The sequence below is a fragment of the Apodemus sylvaticus genome, chromosome 1, assembly GCF_947179515.1.
Source record: "Apodemus sylvaticus chromosome 1, mApoSyl1.1, whole genome shotgun sequence".
NCBI lineage: Eukaryota > Metazoa > Chordata > Mammalia > Rodentia > Muridae > Apodemus > Apodemus sylvaticus.
This window is the reverse complement of record NC_067472.1, coordinates 23,681,022-23,701,951: the sequence shown is the minus strand read 5'-3', so window position 1 is coordinate 23,701,951 and position 20,930 is coordinate 23,681,022. Positions and strand designations below refer to the sequence as shown.

Here is a 20,930-nt window from a genome sequence, read left to right as displayed (position 1 = left end):
TCCTACATATAAAGCGGTGCCCTGTGATTGATGAACAAAAGTTGGAGCTGATTTAGGGCTCAGATTTCCCCGAAAAGGGCCATAGCCACCCTTAGTCCCCACCTTGGGCTCATAAAGTCTTGAGAGTATTTTTTCATTCCTATCAAGACTGCTTAAGGAATTTCCAAGGAACAATTGAAAAAATATTTTTCCCCATGTATTAAAAATGGGCTGGGGACATGGCTCAATGGTAGTGTGCTTGTGGCCTTAGGTTCAATCCCCAGTACATAAAAAAAAAGAAAAGAAGAAAGAGAGAGAGAGAGAGAGAGAGAGAGAGAGAGAGGAGGAAGGAAGGAAGGAAGGAAGGAAGGAAGGAAGGAAGGAAGAAAGAAAGGAAGAAGAAAAAAGACCACTTGACCACTTTAGTAGAAGGAGCACCATAGACTCAAAGAGGGGAGGATGGACTATAATGGCGGAAAGGGAGATACAGAGTGGATGCTTTGTCACCCCACCCATCACTCTTTTGAAACTCCTGCCCTGGCTGTGCAGTGGTTTGGGTACTAGGAATCCAGTGGTAAAGCAGAGAGCCCTGGCTCTGTTCTCAGGGAGCTCACCTTCCCATGGGGCCAGGGGACCACACATGCTAAACAGGAGTCAGTGAGTAATGCAGCCCTCTACAGTGACCCAGCAGGGGCGGGGTGCGGAGCAGGGCTGCCTATTTGTATGGGTGGAGTGGGCTCCGGAGCACTGAGGGGCAGCAGTGATGTGGATCCAGAGGGAGGACATCTGCAGGGAGAGGGAGGATGGTGAGCCACGTGGTCCGGGAACTGCAAACTGTTGACTGAGTCTTCTTTGTACTTGATGCTTGGAAAGAGGGGTGCTCCCCTGGAGGCCATGGATGGACATGGACGCCGATAACGTTCCAGGGCTAGGTCGGGAGGGCCTGGCAGGCTGGCCTAAGAGTTCAGGGTTCAGTGGGCAACACTGAGGTTTACTACGGGAGGTCTAAAGAAGGAATGCTTCTCCTCAGGCACAGGCTTGAAGAGTAAGAATGGAGACCAGGGGTATGGCTGCTGGAAGGAGCTGACTGAATCCTGAAGGTTCGAGGCATCAGTGAAGGGTTACGGGCAATCATCGTGGGCTGTGCTCGGAAGCCTGAGACAGTTTATATAAATAGGGTGTCTCCCGGACTTTAAGCCTGGACCTGGGTAGATAATGGAGCAGGCCACAAAACCGAGGAAACCTGGGAAGCCAACGGGGTTTCATGAGAGCATAAGCTTCAAGTCCCAGTGAGGCAGCTAAAGATGAAGAAATAGGGAGCTGGCCTAACGATACAATGGTGTTGGGGAATACAGATGGTGCTTAGGAACCCGTGGTTTTATGAAAGAAGAAAGGAACCACAGTCAACCACTGAGCCCCTGGATATGAGGTAAGATTTACGGCGACCATGGCAGTAAGTATGAAATAACAGGGTGCCTTTGTTCCTATGTGGTCAGTGGATTTGATACGCCAGTGCTGTTTCGAAGGGGTGTGTGAGTCTCTTATGGCTGTTGTGTCAAACTGGAGCCGAGGAGCTCTGCCGTCAGCTTGTTCTAAGAGTGGAAAATTGAGTTTCGTCATGCATGGCTGTCTCCTCTGCCTTTGCGAGACAAGGCACACAGGCATGTGGTGTGAGCTCCCCCATGGTCCTTAAAAAAACCATCAGCAAAGCAACTCCAGTACACTTCACAGATGTCCTCCTGCCTGAACCGTTTTCACAGCTCCTTTGCATGCCTGCAGACATTGTGTCGACTCTGTCTATCCTGTCAGGCAGGGAGCAGTTGCTTCCCAAGTTTAATGAGAGAAGCCACAAAAACCAGCCCCAAATCTCACAGCTCCAAAGTAGATTAGATTTAAAACCAAGATCCTCCGGCACCAGGGCCTTGCTGAAAAACAGGTTCCTGGGAATCCCTGGGGAACCTAGGCAATTGCTACTGATGGTATGGTCCTGGTTGCTTCCTCTTGCACCGTGTTATTTCCTACACATTCTTGGGGGATTTGGGGGCTGGCATTCAGAGCCCCCCCATCCCTAAACTTCCCCATGGGAAAACAAAGGCAGCCTGCTGATCAAAGTTCTGCGCCCATCTGAAATACAACCTGAATCACACTGGAAGCAATGAAGAGTAGATTGGTTTCCTCTGACCATGTTTCTCAGCCTCCCAACTCTTTCCAGAGGTGAGCCTTCTGCCCTACTCACCTCACAGGCCCTGAGCTGAAGGGCCATAGGTTTGATGATGTGGCATCACTTTCTCTTTGGGCTGACAGTGCCTCGGTCGGCCATTTTTAAGTCTTAAAACCCTTTTTTAGGAAGTCAGAAGCCAGTCTTTAATGTGGAGATCAGATCTTAGCATCTAAAAGTGCAACCCAACCACAAATAAATCTTCAACTCATGGGAAGATGGTGAGTATACGTTTAATAAATCAAGTTTGGAATCCCAAGCCTCAAACGTCTCTCAGGGAACTTGAGTAAGATATCCATTTGTGTGACCAGACTCAGCCATTCCCATTGCATTTGGACGATGGTTTAATGTCCACCTAGAGAAGGTAGGGGAGGTGGGAAACTAAACTTCTAAGATAAATAGAGATGAAGACTGGATGAGAGTTAATCAGAAGCTTTCAAACTTTACATCCTTGATGTCGCTACAAACTGTTTCTCGAGGGTATGCTTTGACAGTAACCTGAAATACAGAAAATAAAACCATAGTGACAGAGAGGTGGATCAGTGCTTACGTAGGTAAACAAACACCCGGGCAGCCATAGAGCAAGTGGCCATTCATAGGCTTCTCTGTGGCTCTGCTTCATAAGTTCCCTGACAGTTGACACTCCAGCTCTTTGAATTCTCCAGGGAGCAGCAGAGCTGAGGGCACAGGACCTGCAGCATGAATCTCACTTCCCAGTCATCCTGCAATCGATTCCACCCCACTGCATCTCCAAGTGCCTCGAAGCCCCTCCTCCTGTCTTGAGACATGAGGGCCACACCAACCTGACCTCAGCTTCACTGATAAAGCTTCATAGCCTACACGGGGTCTGTCCTGCCCATGTCACCAGGAGGTACCACAAGGAACTCCACAGTGACAAACACTTGACAAAAGGTAGCATTCGACATAGCTTCCTTTTGGAGATAGTAGCCAACGTATTTAACTTTCCTTAGCCGCCATCTTTCTCACTGGTAGAGTATGTATATACTCTTAAGTGTCTCCAAGGCTTAACTGGGGTGACATAGGTGAAAGGCTCTGTGGTGCCTCGGGGTAACACAGTCCTCATTAGTCCCACTTTCAACTTCCTCCTCCCCCCTCCCCAAACCCTGGACGGCACTTTCATAGCTATGTACGTCTGAGCTTACATTGTTGGTATATTGCATCACTGAGATGCCTAAGAAAAATGTTCTTTTTCTACACTTCAGTATGACCCTTTTTTTTGAAATTTTGAGGCTCAATTGCATGTACAAGTGAGGGAAGGTCAGTACAAAATAGCCAGCCCACTTCCCCATCATGTTACTGAGTTTTAAGTTATGATCAGCTAAGGGCAATAGCTATTAAAATATCTCACGATTATCCTGGAGACTCTCCCTGGGAAACCCAAGGGGAGACCCTGTGAGCTATCTGAGTGCTGCTTGGTTTTGTGAAGTATAAAGAATGTTCCAGGCACCAGTCTTTACAGACCTTGCTACGCCAGTGCCTTTGTTTACGGTTTTACATAAAATGGCTGCGCGTCCCATCCAGTTCTTTACTAGGGACACTTCCTCTCCACCAAACTCTAATTCCTGCAGAATGGTTTCTCGGAGTGTGGCATCAGAAGTCAAATGATGGGAGCAAAATATAAGGAGAAGAGAGAGAGTGGGCCCATAGCTTTAGCTATTGAAAGTGGCAGGTTTGGGGGGAAAGAACCTTTGGTCCCTTCTCCGTGTGGCTGATGGCGAAGCCCTGGGAAAAATTTAATCGAGAAGGGCTGAGCTTTGGCCCAAAGGGGGCTCCTCAGACAACCCGCTGGCACAGATAGATGTTGCACTCTCAACAACAGGGCCCTGCCAAGTCGCCCGGGAAGACTTGCTCACCGTTGTGCTCGATCCACCTGTACTGCCTCTCTAGGCACAGCTCCTCCTGCCGCTGCCTCACCAGCCTCCGAGTCTCTGGGGTCAGGCCATTGGGGTCACGGGAAAACACAAAGGAGTAACTGTCCGCACAGGTGCCATCCAGATTCTGCAGGCGGCAGGAGTACTGCAGAGCGAAGGTGTCGTAGTCCGTATCGATGATCCAGTGGTCATCGTCTGTAAATTGGAGAGACACAGTGGCCCCCAGGGCCTGACCAACTTGCTACAATTGACGCCGTGGGACTCGCAGCCTCTCCTTAGTGAGAGCAGGCTGCAGAGATTCCTGACCGCTTCTGTACAACTGGGCAAGCAGGAAAGGATCTTGCTTTCTTTACAGAAAGGTGTCCTGGCACAGAAGGCACCTCCTTCATGACAGGTGATATGATAACAGAAGACACAAATCCTGTCCTGCTATAGAGGCACCTTATTCATGTCAACGGCTCCTTGATAACTTAATAGCACAATGTTTTTCTAAAGGATCACTGAGGATGCACTGCTGTCTTCACTACCAATAACATGTGTCTCTGTCTAATGTCTATCTCCCTCAACTTATGCCACTCCCGACTCTAGGTTATGACTTATCAATGCTCTACAGAATCTACCTCCCACCATCTCACTTAGCCCCTCTGTTCTCCTATTGGGTGGGCTAGAGGATGCCAATCCGATGGTAATAGCTTTTCAGGCCCTACCCTTATTTATGCTTAGGAATCTTATTCACTTCTTCAGGTTGACAACTGGGATGCCTGGGGCAAAAGATGCTCACTATCCAGCTTCAAAAACTCATTAGAATTTGTATTTTGGGGGACTGAGGAGATGGCTCAGTGGGTAATTGTGTTTGCTCTGCAAGCATAAGGACCTGAATTCAAATCCCCATGTAAAATGCCAGACTGGCGATGCGGTTCGAAAACCTAGCTCTGGGAGGCAGGAACAGGCAGATCCTGAGAGGTGACCATCAGGTCAGCCTAGTAGAAACAGCAAGCTTCCTGGTGCACCGAAAGACTGTTTCAAAGGGATAAGACTGTTAGCAAGTGTTCTGATACCCAATGCTCTGCTCTGGGCTGGTTCCTACACCTTCACACACACGTGTATACAATGAATGCATGCACGCACACACACACACACAGACGCACACACGCACACGGGGTATTTCTTGTATCGTTCAAACCCATATACTATTGCTCCATATTACAGATGAGCAGACAGAGACACAGTAGGAGTTCATATTGGAGGAAGATAGAGAGACCCAGATGTCCAAACATTACAGCATGTGAGGCCACTCATGTCTCCACTGTAAGTCAACAGTGTGTGTGGCTCTCTATGAACACTTGAGCCACCAGCCTAGGATCTGTCTCAGCACAAACCCAGACCCACAGGAGCACTGCTCAGGAGAGGATGTACAGCCCTCCTCCTCAGCCCTTGCCTCCACCAGACCGGAAGAGGAACGAGCAGCTCCTTTATCTAAAAGTCCCTGGCCCACAGCTCATGAAGTTCCTCAGTAGATGGACCAGGAATAGAAGCCACATGGCTGCTGCTGGGCCACCCTTCACCATAGGCTCCACTCTCCCCCTCCTCCTCAGACTCTACTCTTCACCACATGCTCCACCCTCCTCCCCAGGCTCCACCCTCCACCACAGGCTCCACCCTCCTCCCTAGGCTCCACCCTTCACCACAGGCTCCACCCTCCTCCCTAGGCTCCACCCTTCACCACAGGCTCCACCCTCCTCCCTAGGCTTCACCCTTCACCACAGGCTCCACTCTTTGCCATAGGCTCCACCCTTATCTCCAGGCTCCACCCTCCTCCCTAGGCTCCTGAGTATGGGGCAGAGTCTTCCCATCTCTGGATGATGTCATGGGATCATTGTGTCACAAAGGCATCCCGGGAGCCTGCCTCAGACAAAAAGGCACTCATGTTTCAGCTAGTACCTCAACTCATTGCCTACACAGTTAGGCTGGCACACCAGCAGCTTACCAATTCTATCCCCAAATTGTTGCCAGAATATAAAATATGACCTAAGAGCTAACTTTCAATGCTTGATTTTAGTGCCCTTGGCTACTGCTTTTGACTTAAAAGAAGGCCTAAGTTGGTTTGGTTTATCTCCAGGTTCTTTTTGGCAGAGTAGTTCAATCATGGAGAAACCTAACAAACTTTGCCAGATACTCACTCCTAACAGTATTTGCAACAGATCTGCCAGGGCACAGCTTGAGAGAATAAACTTCAGCCTTCTCTCGCGCCACTGGGTAGCATTCCTCTGAGAAAGAGACACTCCAAGTCTTCCCGACATCACCTAACTGCACACAATGGACTGTGGAGAGAGGGCCTAAAGCTGAGACTATTGACTGGCAGTCCCTGACTCCCCTCCAAAACCCAGAATATGACATTACACTGGTTGTGTCTACAATGAACTGAACAGAGGTCGAGAGCTTAGAATGACCTGGTTTCAAATGTTTAACAGAGGGAACTGCCCTGGTGGTTAGCTTTCTTAAAAGACCTGCCATTCGCTGTTCTCACTTGCTATGGCCCTAGAAAATGTTCCCTTGGCTCCCTAGACCTGTGTCCTCCAGGGGCGAAGCTCCCTATGGTTCTCAAGCCGAAGGGTACAGATTCCAGCCCAATTCCAACTAATCATAGCAATCAATAACCTTGGTAAAGGAATGAAGGGCCCCCATGGTTTGAATCCTCTAGCCCACTGAGTCTCAGACGTCACTGTGTAGAAGAAACTCAGCAAAGGAATGTATTGAAAATGGAGATACAGTGTTCTACCCCAAAAAGTTTCTGATTCAGAAAGTCTGGTTTGGACCCATAAATCTGCACTTTGAAAAAATACTGCAGCTGATTTAGCTGAAGTTGGCCAAAGGGCAGTGACTTTGAGAAACACCGGTGCAGATGCTCAAGCCTCACATTAAATAATTGTTCCTCCGTTAACAAGGATCGCTTTGCCAAGAGAGTGGCAAAGTTTATTTGAGACAAGGAAGAAAGAAGTCTTAGTTTGTGGTTTTTTTTCTGGGACCGCATAACAAAATAATGATCATAGCTAATATTTAATAAGCTCTTATTATGCGCCAAGCTAAATGCGTTCAATAAGGACTATTCCTTAACTCAGTTTGATAGCCAAGGAAATCAGATTTTCGAGAATCTAGTCTATAACAACTAAGTCTATATTTGGCCAATAGAGGCTGATACCAATGGCCTTCACTTTTGAGACACCTCACTCCATGCTGGTAGAATGAGAAGAGAGAGAGACCAGTCCAGAGCATGCCCGAGGAGGGGGCAGCAGGCCAGAGCGGTCTGCTTGCACTGAAGGATGGCATTAGAGATCTTGCCTAACACGGTTCTGGGTTCAATTCCCAGACCATTTATGGGGGGAAAGAACAAGTCAAAAAAGTACCAAGGAGTCATCGGCTCCTCATTTCCATGGCTGCCAAGCTCACAGTAAGTCCCTATGCCTTTAGCTCTCGAATCTTCTACAACAGAGACTCAGAATGGCCAGAATGTTCTTGAACACCAGCATCAACTATAGAGGTTTGTTACATTTAATTTGCCTTGAATTATTTCCTATCAGCCTGCCTTATTACAAATATATCCATTTGGTAAGATGTAGAATGTGACAAGGAGGGAGACAGAACTTTGGCCTCTCTGAGTGGCCTGCAACCTCTTGTCCAAATTCATGCTTAAGGTAAGGTCAAGGTTGAGGAAGGAAATTAGCACAAGGAATGGATTTGGAGTTTGTGAAGAAGGTCCTCAGATAAACGTATTAGTCAGTGGAAGGCAGACACCTCAAGTGAGTTAATGAACTCAGAAAACAGGGGTAAAGGCGGGGAAAATGTTTCTTTATGTCATTATGCTAAGAGGTGTCACCAGGCCCCAACAGTTAGCTGTGTGTGTACCCCTGGGACACACATTTCTTACCTTAAATAATAAACTTGAACCTGAAGTTTCTCCCACTCCAGACCCAGAATATAAAGCTATGATTTCTTTACCTAAGAGGTAACTAAGAAGCAATAATATCAAACACAGAATGCACGCCTCCCATACTCTTCCTAGTGCTTTTTGCACACCCATGCATTATATCTTCACAGTCCCATGATCTGGGTGCTGTGATTCTTTCTACTCTGCACAAGAGGAAACTGGGGCACAGAAAAGTTAGGCAACAACTCAGGGTCCCACAGGTAATAGATTAGTTAGGATTTGAACTTAGGTTGTGGGTGTGTGGGTATGTGTGGATGTGTGTGTGCACACACATCCACACATCCCCAACACACACACACACACACACACACACACATGAGTGTGTCTAGAGATAGATTCCAGAGCCTTGTGTATGTGAGGCAAATGCTCTACCAATGAGCTGTGTCTCCAGCCCCCAGGCAGTCTAATTTTAACTATTACCCAGCACAGGGCCTTTTTGGAAAGGTAAAGTAAAAAGAAACGTATCCTGCATACCCCCTCCACTCTAGGGAACTGGTTCTCAATCTTCCTAATCCTGTGATCCTTTTAATACAGTTCCTCATGTTGCAATCAATCACCATCAGCCATAAAAGTATTTCTGTTGCTGCTTCATAACTGTGATTTTGCTGCTGCTTGAATCGTAATGTAAACATCCGTGTTTTCAGATAGTTTTAGGTGGTTCCCTTGAAAAAGTCATTGGACCCCGAGGGGTTTTGCAACCCACAGGTCTAGAACCATTGCCTTAGGGTTAAGGTTCATTCCTTCTCTCTGAGATCTCACCATACTTCTTCTCACCCTAAATTACTGCTTAGGTATTAAGTAGTTTTCAGATTTATAATTTAGGTGAAATGGGCTGGCGGGTTAAAGAACATGTAGATTGTGTGTCCTGAAAAGTATTCTAAGCTTTAGGGAACTTTGTTGGGAATTCTTTAAATCTTGCCTTGCATATAAGTTTTTAAGGAAAGGAGAATATTGCATCCAGCACACTGCCTGGCTGGCTGTCCACTGGGAGGGCCCTGGACTGTGACCCAGCTCAGACACACAGTCCCTTCATCTTGGATATCGGGCTCTACCGATGTTCCAGATTGATCGTACTGTCTCAGGAATTCCACTCCAAGAGACAGACTGGAGCAGTAATGTTGGGAGGCAGTGTGGAGCGGGTCACAGTGGGATGATCAGGAAAATGGTACCCGACAAGCCCAAAGGCCCTTCTGAACTAGGGTCAGGTGTTTTAGGCTGAGAATCCAGTCTCTTCTAAGCCCACAACCCCTAAATTCCCACAGGGCTGAGAGTTCTGCCTCTTGAAGCCCTTCCCCATGGTGCCACTGAATAGAAATGCAGTGATTTGGCCCTGTGTGCCCCACTACTCACTTCCTCGCTGGAGAAAGGAGGCTACACCCCAGTACTTCATCTTGAACTTGGCAGGATCTTCAGTGTCTGTGAAAGTGCCCACCATGTCTGCACACACTTCCCAGTTGCTGCAAAAGCCAAGAGAATCCTGAGCCAAGTCAGGAAAGGGCTTCTACCTCAACCAAGGTGCGTACTCCTTTCCCTTCCCAGCGAGGGTTGGGCTCCCAGCCATCCAAAGGCTGGAGGGTAGGCACCTTGGAACGCGGCACCCAGCCCACCAGAGGCCACTGACCTCAGAAGACGGACTCGTCCCTTGGCTGTGGCGCTCATATGACCCTTCTCGTCCACAGAAAACTCAGCGATGATGTTGTCTTGCAAAAAGAGACCCTCGGGGTCCTTTTTGGCGATGGCATACCAGAGCCCAGAGAACTGAGAAAGAGATGAGAGAGCTGGGGACTGGAGTCTGGGCTCCACCGCTGAGCCACAAGAATCGGGGACCCGGGCTGATACCTACACGAGCCTTGTCGAAGTTCTCCTTGACTCGGAAGCTGCTCACCCTGCAGTCGCGCTCGGCGCTGCTGCCTCCCAGAGCCGCCAGCAGCAGGAGCGCCCACACCCACTCCATCTCACACCGGAGTCTGCCCTGCGGGACAGGCGCCGGGTGAACGCGGGGCCCGAGAGGACCGAGGCGCCCGTCGCCCCCTTCCGTCCCACCCCGCCCCGCAGGTCCCCGGGAGGGAGCGCGCGGCCGCTCACCAGCAGGAGCCGCGTGCAAGCCTGGCCGCCGCGTTCGCGCGCGCGTGGAGCGACGGAGGCGAGCGGCTGCCCGTCCTTTATAGCTCCGGGGGGAGGGGGGTCGCGCTTTCGTAACCGCGCGGGGTGAAAGACCGCGGGGAGGTGCCGGGGGCGGGAGGGAGGGGGCGGCCGAGCTTGCATAACGCTCCCTGACTCACAGCCTGAACGCACGCGGGCCCCTCCGCCGGCCTTGCCGCCCCACGTCGTCTAGGCTCCGAGCTCCGCTCAGGGTGGTCTCGGTGGAGCCAAACTCTCCAGCCCAGACGATCCATCGGGGCCAAGAGCTGGCCCGGGGACCCAGCGGCAGCCAGCTGCGGTCTTGGGTGGCCTCCAGGTCCTGGAGAACTACATGGCTATGGTGTGGTGATGGTGGCCTCACCGAGCGAAAAGGGACCTATGATGTAGCCTGGAACATTAATGTCCAGGCCCTGGCTTTCCCAAGTGGCCCCTGCTCCTACTGAGACGCTGTTGTGCGAAACTTTTTGGCATATTTTGGCTGGGATTTTCTCCCCCTTTGAAAAAGGGCATATTTTACTCTTTGATGAGTTGTGGTGCTGTTTGTGTCAATATTTATTCTTTCATTTCATCATCTTTAGAAGAACTAAAACGCTCCCTGTTAAATATTCTCTAGAAACCTGGTCAGGACAGGAAATATTTTCCCAGCGCCAGTGGCCGAGTGGCTGATGGTCCACTTCTGCTGCCACACTTCCCTAAAACCACACAGAAAAACATAATTGCCGAGTGTTTACCAAGCATTTTTATTTCTAAGCTATATTAGGATTCATTTATTTCCAGAACAGTGAGGAAAATTGGCTCAGGAAGGGAGAAAGGAGAGGAAAAGAATTCCATAATCTCAATGGCAATAGCCAAAAAGACTGTTGGCAGGTTGATTTTTTTTTTGCCAATGGTACAACATAACTCATTACATTTCCCTCTGTATTTGGAGTTTGCAATCTGTCAAACTGATCCTAGCAGTTCAAAGGAGGAAGATTTTGACCAAATGAGATTCAGTGAAAAAAAAGTTTTTTTGACGAGAAAATATTTGTGTCTCCATTGTCCAAAGCCTGACTGAGTGTTTGAGAGTACATTGACCATTTTGCCATAGCTATATAAGAGGAGATGGGGAAAGGGGAGGGGAGACGCCAGAGAAAGAACTAAGTTGATGTTTCTTTCAGCAAGCACCTTAGCAAAGATGCCCGCGGCCTCCTTCAGCTTCCTGTGACCTTTTGGACATTCACCCGCCTGCTTCTCTATTTTACCTCCCTCTCCACCCCTGCACCCATTGTCTAGGGAAGACTGTTTCTGGCCAGTAGGCTAACTGGGAAATTTGACTGGACTAGTTTTACCAAAGGACGCATTTCTTGCCCCTCAGTTTCAACCGGGCCTTGATTCCAGTACTCCATGCCCCCAAGTCCAACGATATCCAAATCCTTTGTGTAAAACGATGCATTTGAATATAATCTATATGCACCCTTGTGTGTATTTTAGTTTTCTCTGGATTATAATGTTTAATACAATGAAAAATTTATTTATTTATTTATTTATTTATTTATTTATTTATTTATTTATTTATTTTTGAGACAGGGTTTATCTGTCTAGCCCCGGCTATCCTGGAACTCACTCTGTAGAGCAGGCTGGCCTCGAATTCAGAAATCTGCCTGCCTCTGCCTCCCAAGTGCTGCTAAAAAGGCGTGCGCCACCACCGCCCGGCCAATGCAAATACTGTAAACAAAGATCTATGAGTTCAGTATAGACACCAGTGTGGTAATGCAAACATTTCTTTTAATTGTATTGTTTAGAGGATGACAAAAAGTTAGTTTCGTTTTGGACATTAACACCTAACTACATGGCTCAGTGTCCAGAACTCAGGCACAGACACTGAGGGGAGGCTTGGGGCAGTGGGTCTGCGGATGGTGTGAGGCCACCACAGGGTGTGGAATGTGTCACCATCCTGCCCCCCAGCCCCTGGGGGTGCTTGTTGTGCAGTGAATTCAAGTTGTTTCTTTTGTTTTTTTTTTTTTATTTTTCTGTGACCTTTTCCTCTAATATTTTTAGCTCGCTCTTGGTTGAAACCACAGATAGAGAAGGTAGAAGCCAGCAGTTCCAGTAAGATGTGCTCAGAAGGTCATGGTGGGACCATGTTTGTTGAGGTTGTGGTCCACATCTCTGCACCCAGGAAAGGACTGCTGGGTCCCTCCCTGGCACCTGCCCAGCACTGTGTGCCCTCTTCAGACTCCAGAGCAGAGGTCTGCCTGCTGCTGAGCAGCCCTTCTGGCTGAGCCATTGCCTCCGGCTGAGAATTTCTGAAAGAAAAGGCCTGTAATCCCACTGGCCAACCAGTTCTCCTAGAGCACATCCTAGTGACTCTGATGGTTGCTGTATAGCAAATAAATGTGGAGGATATCAGTGTGTCTTCTCTCTACAATATTACTCATTTATATACTAGGTGTTTCGAAAGCTGCTTCGTGAATCTTCTCCTCTCTCTCCTCTCCTCCCTTCCCCCACTCCTCTTTTCCCACTCCCTCCTCTCTCAAAACTTGATGTTTTAGATCCCAGCAGAGAAAAACAGTTTATTTTGGCATTCTCTCCTGGATTTCTTCATGATTACAAATATGTGATTTCAGGTCAACTGATGCTTTGAACATCATAAATAACATTTCAAACATGCATATATATGTATCCAAAGGTTAAATATTTACAGTGTTTATCCCGTGATTTCTATATGATAGGATTTGAGCCAACGTAAGACTTATTTTTCCTTGTACTTCTTGCATTCTTCAGTTTTTCTGCAGACAAAATGTCAAACATAAAATAAAACAAATATTTCATATCCCAACATTTTTTCTGGCTCTTTTTATACATAAAGTTGTGCTCTGAGTTTGCATATAATACACATAAAGTTCATTTCTTTGCCATTTCTCACTTCAAGGCTGACAGTGGCTCTACTCTTTCTTTTATGAGACACACCGTTTACACACAACAGAGAGTGACTTACTTTCCCTCACTGAGATCAATGATTTTTCAGGGTAAGCTTCATTAAAAGTACATACTTAAAATCAGAAACCAGGCATGGTGGTACACACCTTTAATCCCAGCACTCAAGGACCAGAATCAGCCATATATTTGTGGGTTCAAGGCCAGCCTGATTTAATTAGTGAGTTCCAAGCCATCTAGAGTGACAAAGTAAGACCCTGCCTCAAAAAACAAAACCAACAAAAAACCTTTCTAATGTCTAGTTTCTCAGGATTTGGTACTCATGCCTAAGTTGTTTGTCCAAGTCTTTACATCCCCTTCCACAAAGACTACATCGTCAGCCCTTGCTTTCCTTGAACCATCTTCCCACGGCTTCCTAAGGCCACAGCCTGAGTTCTGGTCTCTGGACTGTGTCGTGTGTACCCTGTCTCAGATGGGCGACACAAAAGCAGCCTGTGCAGCCAACCTCATTTATTTGCTGCCAATGAAACAAACAGTCAAACTAGCAATGCCCTGCCCCAGTGAATTTACTCGCAGAAGTTAGCTTGCCCAGGGTTGCACCACCGAGACTTTGAAGGACCATCTATACAAGAAGTTAATATCAACGTTAACCTTGATGAGCAAGCCGGCTCCTAGAAAATGCTGGAAGGTGTTTTACCACGATATTTACGTCCCTGGCATCAAAGAAATTAAGCATTTTTGACCACTATTCCTTTTTGGACAAAGTGGCGTTGACCTCCTCAGGTTGTCCAAAAGGCCAAGAAAAATGAAAACCAAGGAAGCTGGGCAGCATTTAAAGATACCAAAAGTATTGGTTAAAAAAAATGAAAAGTCTAGCTAGCTAAAGTTGTTGGGTACAGACAGTCAAACTGGTGAGAACACATGATAGACAGTGGCCCAGTGGGGCGGGGTCCCTGGAGCAGCAGCTCTGAGAGTCTTTGCCAGTGGCCAGGATGCCAGGAGGGATGGCTTCCACTTGTTGGTAGACCCCGCCTGAAATCTGGAAGTGAGGATGTAGCTCAAACAAAGAGGAGGTACATAGATGCCAGGTCAAATCCATCCCCACACAGCAACCCACATTTGCTAGAAGCCCTCTAAAAACTACATGGCTACCAGTTTGGAGGCATTCAGTTTCTGGTGACTCCCCAACCTTGGGGAGAAGCCTTGGAACTCTGCTGTTTCCCTATTTTGCTACTTTGGGACTACTTACCTTGAGACACTTTTTCCTGCTCCAGGTGTAGATTCCACTATAGCTATACTAACTGAACTAAGGAGCTTTTTATCCAGTGATGTAATCCCATGTAATATTTTCTGGGTGTCCCTGTTGCTGTGTGGTAAGCATTTCCTGTACCAGACTAACAAGGGCGTACTAGGCCTCTATGAGGGATTCTTTTGATATTTAGGCATGATTTTTAATATAATGTAGCTTCTGGGCTTTCACCTCCAACATATTGGAACCAATATAAGTCAACTTTTTCTTTTTGAAGTCCCTCCTGAAGTATTTTTTCTTTTTTTTTGTGCAAGGAGTTTATCTTAAGATGGATTTTTTTTCCCCAGATTTGGAAAGAAAAACAAGTGAGAATATCTAAGCAAGTCATGGAAGTTCCAAGAAACACGAGGCATGTACATGAGGAGACTTAGATATCACATATTTTCCATGATTAAACGTTATTAAACATCTAAAGTCGAAGGTCAAACACATCTTTGTTTATAAATTGATAGAGTTCTCTTAAGTTACTGATCTGTGTTTCATAGCTGTGTATGTCCTCTTGACACAAGATATAGTCATTTGAGAGGGAGGAAACCTCAAGAAAACTCCTTCCTGAGATCAGGCTGAAGGCAATCCTGTAGAGAATTTTTTTTATCTGTAAGAAAGAGATTTTCTGGTCAATACAGAAGGACCCAACCCATTGTTGGTGATACTATCCCTGGACTGGTGGTCTTGGGTTCTATAAGAAATCTGAACAAGCCAGAGGGAGTAAGCCAGTAAGCAGCACTCTTCCATGGTCTCTGCATCAGCTCCTGCCTCCAGGTTCATGCTCTGTTTAGGCTCCTGCCCTGACTTCCCTCAATGATGGACTATGATACGGAAGTGTAAGCCAAATAAACTCTTTCCTCCCCAAGTTGCTTTTGGTCATGGTGTTTCATCACAGCAACAGTAGCCCTAACTAAGACAGGAGCATTTATAAGGACTGGCTTAAAGAACAACAAAATGTATCTCTAGTCAGGATTTATTTTAAAGTGTTTGGTTTTTACCTGAGCTTTATCTAGATGCTACACAAATGTTAAAAGTGCCTGGAGCAGGAGATCACTCAGTGGTGTAGAACACTTTTTTTTTTTTTAAGATTTATTTATTTATTTTATTTATGCGAGTACACTGTAGCTGTCTTCAGACACTCCAGAAGAGGGCATCAGATCTCTTTACAGATGGTTGTGAGCCACCATGTGGTTGCTGGGATTTGAACTCAGGACCTCTGGAAGAGCAGTCAGTGCTCTTACCCACTGAGCCATCTCTCCAGCCCTACTTTTTGCTTTTCAAAGAACTCTGCTCCAATTCCCAGAATGACATCTACATGACAGTTCACAATTATCTATAACTCCCATTCCAAGGGGATTTGATACCATCTTTTGATTGGTGCCAGCCATGCATGTGGTGAATATATATAAATGCTGGCAAAACATTCCTACATATAGAATAAGATAAATCTTTTTCTATGGAGAAAAAGTTAAAAGTACCAGACTGGTACAACCAACTTTCTAGGTGTTCAATAATCGTGATGGGGGGGGGGGTCATACCAGTGTAGTTATAGGGATTCAGAGCCAAATAGTTTAGTCTTTGCTTTCCATGGACAACTAGGTCCAAGGAGACTATAGGCCAACTGCCTAAGACTCCTGAAGAGCTGTCACGCCATCCATATGATGATATCAGAGCCAGAAGCTGGACCTCACCAGTGTACATTTTGCAAAGAAGAGAGTCAATCCAGAAGAAAATGTACTCCCCTATGCTTCCAAAGGGAAGACTACTGCCAGCAAGAACCTGACTCCTCCCCAACAGGTGACACAACTGGAGAGAGGGGGTGGGGAAGGAGAAAGAAATTACGAAAGGAAGGCAATGGAAGAAGTTCAGAAAAAAGAAAGAAGGAAAGAATGAGAGAAAGAAAGACAGACAGGGAATGAAGGAGAGAAGGAAAAAACTGTTGAAGTCATGAAGTCATGGGTATCTCTGAAACTAATGAAATTCTTGAGGACCAGAGCCTCAGCTATGGAAGGGATCTGAAAAGTGCATCTGTAGTTCCATCTACACAAAAGTCGAGAGTAAAGAAAGGGAAAGAAGTCCTAGACCACAACACAGAGTCATGATGGAGGTATAAAGGCAAGAGCGGTTAATTGTGGTCACTTCATGATCTTAATACCTACCAGGAAAGAATAACCGATATAAAAAAGAATGAACTTTTACAGTGTAAGGAGCCATATTCCCCTCACATAAGTTAACCATATGAGAGGTTATATGCATGACCATTTCTCACTAAGGATTTTCTTCTTGGTGAGGAAAACACGCCTAGAAACAGGACATCTGACCTTGGTTCAGCTTCATTATTGCTTCACCTATAGGAGAACCTGGTTCTCTGCCTAGGGCTTGCAATATTAAATGTCTCTATTAACTAACTCCCAGTGGGATAGACTCATTTCTTCTGCTTAAGGGCTCAAATTCCACTTCTCCCTGATGGTCTTGTCTTTACTCTTCCATTATGACTCTGTGTTGTGGTCCAGGACTTCTTTCCTGATTACTCTTGACTGCTGTGTAGAAGAAAAGACAGATGCACGTTTGAGGTCCCTTCCATAGAGGTACCTCAATGACCACATCCAACAACTCCACTCAGCCTGAAGAAGCCAGATTGCTCATCTACATTCTCTAACAGCAGTTGGGGTTATCTCTTCAGAGGTGATAATGAGGATAACAGGAGATAGAAAGTAGTTCTCTTGTCAAGGACCCTGTCTTAGTTCTATTGCTGTGAAGAGACACCATGATCAAGGCAAGCTGCGGGATAACCAGGATTCTTTTTGGTCCAGGAAAGCACAGGTTCAGCGAAATGACACACAGACTCCAAGGTGGTTTTGGGATCTGAGTGTATTTTTTGTTTTGAGGCATGAGCCTTTTAAGCATGAGGGATTGACATTTACATATCAAAAGATGTATCCAGTAAAGCAGGCACAAGGAAAAATTAGCATAACCATTAGGCACAAGGAAGTATAAAATCAACCAGGTAAAATGGTTTCCCATGTAACAAATTTAGAAGCTCGAACACAGACAACAACAATTTTCTTGATATAAACTTTTAAAGATATTTTAAAGGACATTATGTCAAACTCCCTGAGTCTAAACGAGTCTTCATATTAAGTATGAACTGCATCCTGAACCAAAAAGAATCCTAATTATCCAGCGGCTGAATTTGGTCTGCGGCACTCTTACAAAGGAAAATATTTCATTGGGGCTGGCTTACAGTTTCAGAGGTTCAGTCCATTATTATCATGGTGGGAAGCATGGCCATGTGCAGGCAGACATGGTGCTGGGGGAGCCAAGAATTCTACATCGTGATTTGCAGGCAGTAGAAGGAGATTCTGTGTGGCTAGGAGTAGCTTGAGTATACATAACCTTAAAGCACACCTTCGCACTGACACATTTCCTTCAACAAGGCCACACATCCTAATAGTGCCACTCCCCATGGACCAAACATTCATTCACATGGGTCTTTAGATCCATATCTATTGTAACCACCACAGACCCTACAACAGAAAGTCTAATTATGGTCTTTCTGGAGTCCAGGAAAGCCAGATGAGTTTTCTGGTACCTGGTTCTTTGTCTTTCTATTTTTGGAAGCTATGAGTGTAGAAGTGACAAAAATTGAGAGGAGGCACCTATACACCGCATGACTGGGTTAACTGGAACTGTGCTTCATCCCAGTTTCTACCACAAGTCCTTTACAAAGTCTCCAAACAAGCAGTTGAGTATGCGCTATTTCTAGGTACCTGTCCCTGCTTTACCAGACTTCTGCCTTCTACCTTTTTAGCCCTCATCTACAGATCTATAACAAACTTCTTCCTAAAATTCATTCTTCATGACCCTCAAGTTTCATTCTTTGAATTTGGGGAACAAGAATCTGAAAGTTGCTGATTCGTGGAAGTTTTGTGTGACTGTGAGCATACAGCACCCTAACACCTGAGCCAAGACCCCTCTGAGGCGAGACAGGAGGCTGCCATTGGCCTCAAAGACACTCTGCTTTTCCTATGTTAAAGCTAATGATTTTCAGTGGATGCGAAAGCACCTCATCCATTTAGTTTAAAAACCTCATCAATTTTGTTGAAAAAAACCTCATTAATTTAGTTGAAAATAATTTAGGTCCCATCATGCAAATTGTCCCTAAGATAGTCAGTCAGTCAGTCATACTCACCAGTTAAGAACCAGTAGAGCAGTCAGTCTCCTGGGGACTCTAGGGTGGAGTGCCTTTGCAGTTGGTGGTAAGGACATGACAGGGCTCCTGGCTTTGAGCTGTTTTCCATGGGACAGTAGCAGGAACAGAGAAGCTGACCAGAGTGGAGGTGAAGAGTGGGCTGTGTGTAAAGATGGGACTCGTACTCGCTGAAGCCCAAGAAGTGTTGTTGAGGGAGAAAGCTCCGGTCAACAGGCTCGGCAGCAAATGCCCTTCCCTGCTGAGCTGTCTCTCCAGCCCATCTTAGCAATTTCTAAACTTTCCCTTTTAGAACCACACTTATGGCAAACACATTGCAATGACATTGATCACATATGCACTTAATGATTTTCATAATGCAAGGTGCATCATTTTAGGATTAAGGCCTATTCACATTTTCAGAGTAAGTGTATACATTATAATCCACATATTAATGATAAGTATTCACTTTTCCCCGTTTATCTTGCTCAGTCCTGCAAGATCACATTTTTATTATAATTTTTAATGTTAACTGTGCCAAATTAATGGGAGTCACTGCCATACAGTCTCTGGAGCCCTGTGCTTGGGCCTCAGCCTTCCCTCCTGGGCTCATTGTCGCTTGTTCTGTCCGTTATCCTTTTAGTTTTAGAGAAAGCCTTGTACTGACTCCGTCTCACTGTCTGTTGTTGCTTGGTGTAGGGTTTTCATACCCTGACTAGGACCTAATGCATCTGAGGATGATATGAAGGAAAAAGTTACCTGGCAAAAACCCTCCTGAGAGGAAATGTGTGTGCCATATTGCAGGAACAAGAACATGTGAGCACCTCACCATATTCTTTGGGGTAACAAGTGAATCACAACCATATAAATGGGCATAACTTGTTAATGCTGGTGTGAGTTCCGTTCCCCTGGGAAAACTAATTTCAGTTCTGCAACCTCAACCTCTCTCTTCCATGACTACTGAGATTAGTATATTTTAGTGATCTGGAGCGTTGCATTTATAAACTTGAGTGAGACCTGCGCATTGTCCTCTAGAAGCCAATCTAAGGATACACTAGCAATTGGTATTCATTGTTTTTCATTTCAATATTGTCTTGCTATGTTTGAAGTTTTATTGAAACAGTTAAAAGATTCATCAAGACTGCAGCCAGCACTTAAATAGGCGAGCCAACTAGGTTAGAAAAGGTTTCATTTGATTTAGGATGCGAGATGGTGTTGCTTGAGGAAATGTACTTAATAGACATTTAAGCTTGATAAAATAAACATTAGACAAAACTTAGTAGCTCTGCTCACTAAAACTTAGTAGCTCTTGCAGCCCCTGGGATGGCAAGGATCCTAGCAACAGAAGACACAGCTCATGCCCTGTAGATTTTATAAGCTGCCCCAGAGGAGGAAACGCATGATGTCCAGCTACAGTTACAGAAAACAAATCCTGCCTAATATGCTTAGTGGTAGAAAAGCCAGTTAGGGTCGACACGGGTCACTTGGGTCATCACGTCCTTGACAGGCAGTCCAAATCTGTGGTTGCTCTGCACTTAGACCGCGGCCAGATGTTATTTTTAAAACTATATACCTTTACCTCTCTTAGGAATAAGCCTCAGTTTTGTTCCTTGAAAATGGTTCCAACACCAAGCTTTCTAACACGAAAGCCATTTAGAAGGGGGACTTTTAGAGAAACAGTAAATGGAAAAGCCCAGCGGATCAAAGGGCTTTTGAGAAGCCAGAAGAGTTAGTATTCATTTTTGTGTGTGTTGCATGGAAGCTAAAACCTTCTGTCTCCCTGACCCATGCACACTAAAGTGGTTGAAGCTGCTACATGCTCAGAACAAAAGCCCTAAGCACTTCTGAGGTCTGTCTACAAACCACCCTGATAGCTGTCGCACAGGAGCAATTTAACGGACCTGTCTATGCTATTGTAAGGTAACCAGTGGAGAGGTGGCGATTCTTCCTGGCTGTGGACAGCAGCAGTTGAGTTATTCTTCTGGGGTAGACATTGCTGCCTGACTCTTGCCCGGCTGTTCAAAGATTCTCTGAGGACTTAGAAGCTAATAATGCTGAGGATTTTGTGACTTAAAGAGCTCCTTAATCCACTGCTTCCTGCCTCTCATAAGCCAAGGTCTTGTGTTAATGTTCCAGGAAGCTTGGAAGAACTACTAAGCAATCTTCCTGCTTCCCTTTTGGGGGTTCAATTGAGGGACCATCTGGGGCTTCCTTGGTGATTTTGACTAGGATGTATTTCCTTGTTATGATGCTCAGGGTATCACTCTGAGGAACCCTCTGCTCTGGATAGCAGCAGCAACACAAGCCACAAC

General features: G+C 46.0%; 1 protein-coding gene across 1 annotated transcript; it reads right to left on the bottom strand.

Moving 5' to 3' along the window:
- Positions 1-2,410: 2,410 nt before the first annotated feature.
- Positions 2,411-10,216, bottom strand: Rbp4 (retinol binding protein 4). The gene is made up of 6 exons (XM_052172414.1): positions 10,160-10,216; positions 9,918-10,046; positions 9,696-9,832; positions 9,425-9,531; positions 4,072-4,284; positions 2,411-2,695 (listed from the first exon to the last, which is right to left on the bottom strand). The coding sequence occupies exons 2-6, from the start codon at positions 10,026-10,028 to the stop codon at positions 2,658-2,660; spliced, it is 606 nt and encodes a 201-aa protein (XP_052028374.1). The 5' UTR covers positions 10,029-10,046; positions 10,160-10,216; the 3' UTR covers positions 2,411-2,657.
- Positions 10,217-20,930: the final 10,714 nt, after the last annotated feature.